This window comes from Garra rufa, chromosome 3 (genome assembly GCF_049309525.1).
Source record: "Garra rufa chromosome 3, GarRuf1.0, whole genome shotgun sequence".
Classification (NCBI taxonomy): domain Eukaryota; kingdom Metazoa; phylum Chordata; class Actinopteri; order Cypriniformes; family Cyprinidae; genus Garra; species Garra rufa.
The window spans coordinates 13,189,581-13,197,928 of NC_133363.1; the positions used below are offsets into that span (position 1 = coordinate 13,189,581).

The following is an 8,348-nucleotide window of genomic DNA, read 5'->3' on the forward strand; positions in this document are numbered from 1 at the left end:
AAGTCCTCCTACAAGTTGACATGCACACAGATGTAGTAGGAGGACTTTTACGTGCTTTTTTCAAACCAGGGAAGTGACTTCGACTTGTAGTTTCTGAGACTAGTAGTTCTCGGGTAAAACGTGCATTCTTGAACATTATCACCTGGTCCTCATGTCTCCCAGAAGAACAAGACTAGTAAAAAAAAATGACCCAACAAGGAGTTTCAACAGGGCATCTTTACAAATACAAATGTGACCCTGGACCACAAAACCAGTCTTAAGTCGCTGGGGTATGTTTGTAGCAATAGCCAAAAATACATTGTATGGGTCAAAATTATTGATTTTTCTTTTATGCCAAAATTAAGTAAAGGAAGTTTAAGGAAATTAAGTAAAGATCATGTTCCATGAAGATTTTTTGTAAAATTCCTACTATAAATATATCAAAATGTAATTTTTGATTAGTAATTTGCATTGTTAAGAACTTAATTTGGACAACTTTAAAGGTGATTTTCTAAAATTTAACCTTATGACTGGTTTTGTGGTCCAGGGTCACAAATAGTAATATCTATTTCTATCATTCAAACATAACGAACGTTGTGTACACAGCAAATATATCATTAAATCATATATTTGTTTACAATTCATATTCATATATTTGTTTACAAGTTTATACCTTGTTCATAAGTCATGTTAAATGGGAGCAGCCTTAATCTTACAATTAATTCAAGTTAACAGGCTTAATAGTTTGTGTGTCCTATATGTATGTGTATGAGTATAAATATATACATGTATGTGAATTGCGAAATGTTGACAGCGAGCCGGTTCCCTCTTGACTCCTTCCTTTGCGTGTTACATCACTTCACGTTAAAGTCCTCCACGCGCTCTGATTCGATGTCTGAACAGCCAATCAGAGCGCTCTCTTTCCCAGACGGCCCCGACAAGCCTGACGCCGATTCAACATGTTGAATCGGGCAAACTTTGGCCGACGCGAGCCCGACGAAATCCGACGAGAGCCGACGTGCGGAACACACCGAACCGACGCACTTCACCGATGCCCACCAACTTGGTGTGTCACGGCCTTAAGACTGCAACATATAACGTGAAGGTGTATTTTCGCAAGGCACTTGCAAGCTAAACCTGTCTTTATTAGACTAGTGACCTCCCCACTGGCAAGTTTGATCTTAGCCGACATGTGTCTGTTGGATAGGTCAATGAAAAGGAGAGATGTGTGACCTGAGGGTGGAGGTCAGAAAGAAGGATGAGCAAAAGAAGGGTTCGGAGGAATAAATGGAGAGGGGGACGGCTGAATGCTTCATGTGATCAAGCAATGGCTGGGATTGCTTGAAAACAGAGCTGGGTGATGAATTGGCCGCCCAGCAGACTGAAAACACTGATGCACAGAACAAAGCAAATAAAACACGCAAACTCTTCCATATATCATTAATAAATGTCTACAATCTGATCTCCCAACAGCCATAGTGGAAAGAGAGAGTGAAACAGCTAGTTAACATTCTGCCCAGCGCTCCAGTGCTCGGGAGTCAACCCCGTTACCACCTCGCTCCTGTTATTTACGAGCAGCTGGGCTAATGTGCATTCCCTAACCAGTGCTTACCCGAGCGCACCCGACTTTTAGCATGCCTCCATTATTCATAACTATGTGTGCGCAGCATTTGGAAAATTGCTAATGCTTCTCTGTACGCAGCCTTGTCTTATTTATTTATTTTTATTTATTGTTTCCCAGAGCGTAATTCATTCCAGGAAAGAGCTGTCCTGCTAGAGAAGAGGGCATCACCTCAACCTGCTTGTCTTCCTTTATTTCTTTTCTATTTTTCTCACTTTTTCCTTGTTTCTTTTCTGTTTATGTGTTAGAATAAATAAAATAGTTGTTTACAACATGTAGGATGTTACTATAGTATCACTGGTAAAACTTTATAACATATAACCAGAGACAGACTAGTCTGAACTTCAGTTGATATGTCCACAGACAGTTCACCGGCCATCCGATACACATTTATATGTTGTTTTATACAACAGTTCTTTCTGGTCCTCAAATCTGATTGGCTGATAACAGTGTGATATTACAGTGGTATCAGAACTCCAACAGCCATTTCACTCTTTGTAATTGTATTACTCTGCTTGCTGTACTTTTTACAGAGAGTGTCATGGCAGATGCCAAAATCCATTGTAATTGTATAAATAATACTGTTTTTGTGTCACAGAATGTAGTTTTAAGAGGTTCTCACCTCGGCCAGATCTTATGGAATTTACAGCTGGCTCTATAGTGACGTCTAGTGGTTAAACATGAGATATAATTCATTTTGGGAAAATTTAACAGGTAGTCTTTGGTCTCAACTAAACTATTATTTGTTCCAGAGAAGATAGTTTTGGCAAAATCTCATCATGTTTTAAATGTAATGCTGTATGCGCTGCCTGTGTATGTTTGACTGAACTGCCTAGCAACTTTTATGATGGCTGTTGTAGTTAATAATAATATTTTATATTCAAATTTTAGTATTTAATACTGTATTTTATATAAATTGCTGTATTTAAAAGTGTTTATTGAGAAATGATGGTGATTTTAGTTACACTATTCTGCCATTAGATGGCGAAAAGAGACTAAAATCTTTATACTAAAAAATAAACGTGCTTAGAAACAGATGTTTTTAGTTTCAACAACAGCTTGCCGCAGCTAACACATGCACTAAGCAGCGCCCTCTTCAGAAATCGAATGAAAAGATATTAACATTACGACAAAGATTTTTCCTCAGCAAACACACAAATGAATGCTTCAGTGAATATGAAGAATGAATGCTATATCAGATGGATGCAGGTAATCACAACCTCTCAGTCCATCTCTCTCTCATGATACTTCACCACACATAATACAGTGAGCTTTTAATGCAGTAATACAATAAGCTTTTAATAAGGCAACTCAACATTCCTTCGTTACTAGTTCTAAAGTGATGTTTTCGATATTAGAAATGGAGGCTTGGGCTCAGCTGTTAAACTGTGATTTGAATCAGTAGTTCTGCAAAAAAGAGGGCTTTTAAAGACACTCTGTTGCTGTTTCTTATGTATTTACACACTCAAACCATCGAACTGTTGTATAAACGCAATATCACACTTGTATACGTGAGATATAGCTGTATATCGGCACGCTGTGATTACCTACGATTGAATCACAGCAGTGCTGATATACAGTTATATCTCATGTCTACTCATGTGATATTGCCCATATATGTTTATTTTGGTCAGACACCCTGCCTAAGCTGATGGTTTTTGGGCAGAATAAGCTGCAGGTGGACCAGACTTTAAGCTAGTAAAACATCTGGCAAGACTAGTGAGTCAGTTGACAAAAAAGATTAATAGCAGGTTACAGAGTTAATATTTCACTTACAGAAAGAGTAAGGCAAAAGCCAGGGTCACATAATGATCCCAGATATTTATTACGAAATCCTAATGACCTTCAACCAGAGTTAATGAGGGTCTGTGTGTGTGTGTGTGTGTGTGTTTGTGTGTGGACTGCTGATGAAGTATCCAACAGTCTGAGATTCACAGCAACAACAAAAGAACAAGAGAGATATGGAAGAAGAGAGAAGGAGGAGGGAGAGGAAGAGAGAAAGGGAAGATAAAGGCACGCATGAAAATCAATGGGAAGAACGAAGCATGAGGATTGGCAGAAAGTGAGCGCTGTAGAAAGGGTGACAGATGATCTATAGAGGTGCCAGTCACAGCCTGCAGCCACACTTACACTATTAGAGACACAGCCGGGCAGACACGGGCCGCATTGATCTGCTCTGTCTCTCTCTCTGAGAGTGTGATGATGAAATGTGAGGGTGTGAGGGTGAGCAGATGGACTGCAACATCCAGCAGACTCAGGAAGAACAAGAAGAGCAGTCATTTTATCAGGTTGCACAAAAAAAAAGGAAATGAGAAGGAAGTTTTTTATTAGGGATGGGCATGACTGTCAATTATTTGTTTATCAACTGACTAACTGATTAGTGAGCAGGGCCGTAGCAGGGGTTTGCGGGGACCCAATGCAGATTATACCCATTTGCCCTATTTGAAATTGTGTCAATTGAACAAATAAATAAACAGAGCAAAGATACAAATTAAACAATGATTTGAAGTTGATTCAAGTTTTTTCAATTTTGTGGGTGTTCAGGTTTCATAGTTTTCACACTGTATTTTCTCTATTTTTTTCTTGGAGTAACATTAAAGGTCCCATATCGTCAAAATCAAAATTTCCTGGCTTTTTTCATGATAACTACGGTCTAGGGGCTATCTAACTACCATATGAGTTTCAAAACAGTCAATCCACAGTAAACTGCACACAGCCTGCTTAAAGTAGCTGTTCATTTTCACGAGCAGCTGTGACTTCCGTAACGATGTGACGTCCGATCGACTCAAGTCACCGCCTTCAGTCACAAACCAACGTCCCACCCTCCTTTTGTCAAACCCCCAGACAACAAGGCATCCATTCCATTGAGCAACAACAACAGGAAAACAAGTTGAGAAAACCCTGTTCAGTCGATAGATGTCAAGCTATGATCATTACACAGGCTTCAGAACAACGTTAATATAAGAGACCAGCGGCACGTCAACTTCAGCCTCTTTCACACAGCGATTCCGGTAAATACACGCATAATGTGTCCCACGATTTGTTCCGGAATTGTTTAATTTGGTTAATTCACAGTTGTTTTCCGGAATCTGTGCTTGCTTTACACACAAACCATAAAGACATGTGACGTTTGGATGTGAGATGTAATGCGACGCGTACGTTTCACTAAACTGAAACTAACCTGAACAAACTGTGCTTCAGCGCTGATAGTGAGGAGCTGGATCTGCCTGATGATCGCTGCTTCATTCCACTTTGCACGTAACGTTATTTTTCGTTGTGAAGAGTCGCTTGATAACGTGCATCATTACTACAACACTGCCTTTAGGTTCTGGCTTTGGTTCACACAGTTCCCGTAATTTTCCAGAATCAGCGCGCATTGTGAAAGGGGCTTTACTAAAGCAACAGTTATGTAGCCTACTGCATTCGGTGTTTGTAAAAGAAAAAACATTAATGATCATTCTAAAATATCCTGTTGAGTATCAGCTCTCTCTATTGCTCTGAGCTCGCTTACGCTTACAGCATACATGACCGTAGTTACCTGTGATTGGCCTGGTTGTGCGTCACTCAGAAAACAACAGGCCAATCAGAAGAGAGGCTCATGAATATTAATTAGATGGGCCAAAATCGACCTGTTTTTGACAGAGCTCCTAAAAAAGGAGCTGTAAAAATATATTGAGATGGATTTTGGCACTTATACCGCAAATATATATTCTTAAGGACATCAACAAATAAAATAAACCTCCAGAAATGTGTACGATATGGGACCTTTAAGGACACTGACAGCAGCTAGTAAATTAGACACGGTCACTTTAAGGCACAAGGCACGGGTCTAATATAATGATAACCATCCGATTTCTTTCTCAACTGTTTACGTTCACTTTATACATATCCAACTGTTTTTTCAGGATACTCACCAAGGTGGGTATTTCGACAATTTTGTAAGTATTTGTCCGTTCAGTTCGGTGTTCACAGGCTGTGAGACGGCTACAGGAACAGCATGCAGGTGCTTAATTAGTTTCCATTGCGTCTTTTTGTGCTTGAATGTTTAAATTGGTGAGGTGTACTTGTTTCTTTATGCAAAAGAAGAAGTGAAAGAGAACCAAGTTCTGTGTTTATAAACAGTGTTGGGAAAAGTTACATTTAAAAGTGATACATTACAATATTGCGTTACTCCCTAAAAAAGTAACTAATTACATTACTTAGATACTTTTTATGGAAAGTAATGTGTTACATTACTTTTGCGTTACTTTCACATTACTTTTTCATTTTGGGCAGGGCTTGCTTGTTTGTTTTTTAATATAAAAAGTTGCATTTTTAGCAAATGTAAAAGCCCTTTCCCTCTAAAAAGTGAAATGAATAAGCCTCAGGCTGAAGGAAAGGTGAATTCACATCTGTACAGTAGAACACAGGAAAAGGTTCACCACTTTTCCAACATTAGAAAAACAATGAAGCACAAATGTTAGTTTATCTAAAGTCATTTTTGCTTATTAGTATAATTGAACTGGATCATCAAAGGTCAGCAGCAAAGACATTGGTTAATAAAATGGGATTAAATGCATATTTGTGTTATTTAACATATTTAATTATTGCAGGTTTGCATCATATTCTGCATCAATTCATTTTGATGAATACTGAATCTGTTTTTTTGCGAGAGATGAATTAATGCATGTTCACATTTAGTCTACACAATGCCTCTGTACTTCCAATTTCTCTCAACATGAGGACAGGAGACTTGTCAGTCAATAAATGGGAAAACAAAGTAACTGGTGTTATTTATTTAAAAAAGTAACTGAGATATTTTCTTGTAAATTAAAAAGTAATGCATTACTTTACTAGTTACTTAAAGTAATCTGATTATATAACTCGCGTTACACCATGTCCTAACTACACGCTTCGCGACAAGATTCTAGCGACAAACAATTTGGCTGTCCACACTAGATGCGACATGACAGAATCACTCAAATATCACAGCCATTCAGAAGCGCAGAAGTGCACTGCACTCCCAATGAAATGGACAAGTTTATTCATAGATATTAATCCTTTTAACATTATTAACACTGAGTGACTAATACCATCTTTGTTGTGGGATATGCTTGTTGGTTCGCAATGAGTTTGCAGTTTTGATGTATATGTTTGCATTAACTCATTTTCAAGATGTGAGGTGAACTATCTGTTGTTGCTTTCGGTATGGCTATGAATGTCACACAATATGATATTCAAACTCACATTAGACACTTTTAACATTGAATGAAGCACATAATCAGCAATTGAGATTATCATTGTCATAGTTTGTATGTTGTTACTCCTGCCGCGACGTCGTGGAAATAGAAAGCGCTTCTAAAGTAGAAATTTCGTGTGTTGCCTTTGTGGCTAGTTAGGACAAAAATTTTGATTAACATTGAAAAGATACATTTTATCGCATGCCGTGGTGTCACGCCACATGTAGTTAGGACACTGTGTTATTTGTAATGTGTTACCCCCAACACTGTTTTTGAATTCAAGAAATTTTAAAGCTTTAAAGCACAAGAAGACATGAAGGAACTCAACAGAGTAAAATACATTTACCACAATGGTAAAAGTACCCTGGAAATCCAGAGGTCTCGCGAGAGCACAATTTGAATTGTCTCTGCAATTAATTAATTGTCTCTGTCCTTAATCTTAATAGATTAGGGTCTGGATTTTTTTCCAGGCTATGGTAAAAGTGTTTCAGTGACAACTTTCAATAACTGCCCAAAATGACAATTTTGTGCAATACAAGATAATAGATAATAGTTTGTGCCAACGCAAAACCTTTTTTGTGTTGAAAACTACTGTCAGGATTTAGTAAAAATGAGAAAAGGCAAGGACATTGTTATTTTTTCAGCTGACCTTATTGCATCTATGTTTGTAGGAGTTTCTATTTCAGACACAAAATTTATGGGAGGAGAGTATTTCAATAAATCATGCAAAGTGATTTACTAAGGTTTGCGGTAATCAATTTACTGGTATTTGCGGCATTATTTAACGCCCAAAATAAGCATGTCTTAACCCATTTTGTGCTTGACATGGCTGCGATAGTTGCTAATTTGTGCTGCTCTTGGTAGATTGTGTTGGTCATTATGGAAATGAGCTGGGGAGCTGGGACTGCATAGGATTGCCAATTTGACACAATGCACATGTGTCATGGTTTGCGAATGTGCGTCAGACATCTATTCAAAAGTGATTTTTTGCAAAACATTCATATCACTTTATAAAAATGGAATAAACGGAGTCATATGGATTACTTTTATAATGCCTTTATGACCTTTTCAAAGCTTAAAAGTTTTGTTTAAATGGACCTTCAAATAAAGGACAGAAATGTACCAGGTGTCATTAAAAATATCATAATTTGTGTTTTGAAGATGAACAAAAGTCAGAAACCTAAACGGCTCATTACTGTGGTATCACTGGTTTCAGATTCAACCTTGAAGGTTGTCGCTTTACATCTTATCACACATTTAGTTATCTGTATTATTAGTACTGATACTACTAAGTTAGTATTGGTATTAATACTAGTGAAAGCCTAAATATTAATAAACAAGAAGATAGTCTGTTTCAGAAATTGTTTTATCCATGAATACATACCACTACAATGAAAGCACGCACACACACATACACACAGGCTGCAGACTGGTGTGTTTTGAGCTGATTGCTCTCTCTCTTATTATGGAATGGTGCTGTGTAATGGAGTGTGACAGAAGCATGGAGCACTGCAACTCTGTCCTTGCTG

The 8,348-nt window shown here is 37.9% G+C and overlaps 1 protein-coding gene across 1 annotated transcript in view; it reads right to left on the minus strand.

Moving 5' to 3' along the window:
- Window positions 1-3,726: 3,726 nt before the first annotated feature.
- The window catches only part of LOC141331493 (malonate--CoA ligase ACSF3, mitochondrial-like), a 30,169-nt gene continuing 25,547 nt past the window's right edge, over window positions 3,727-8,348 (minus strand). The window contains exon 5 of the mRNA XM_073836552.1: window positions 3,727-3,853. Within this exon, the coding sequence (XP_073692653.1) occupies window positions 3,727-3,853 (127 nt within the window). The remainder of the gene's footprint in view (window positions 3,854-8,348) is intronic.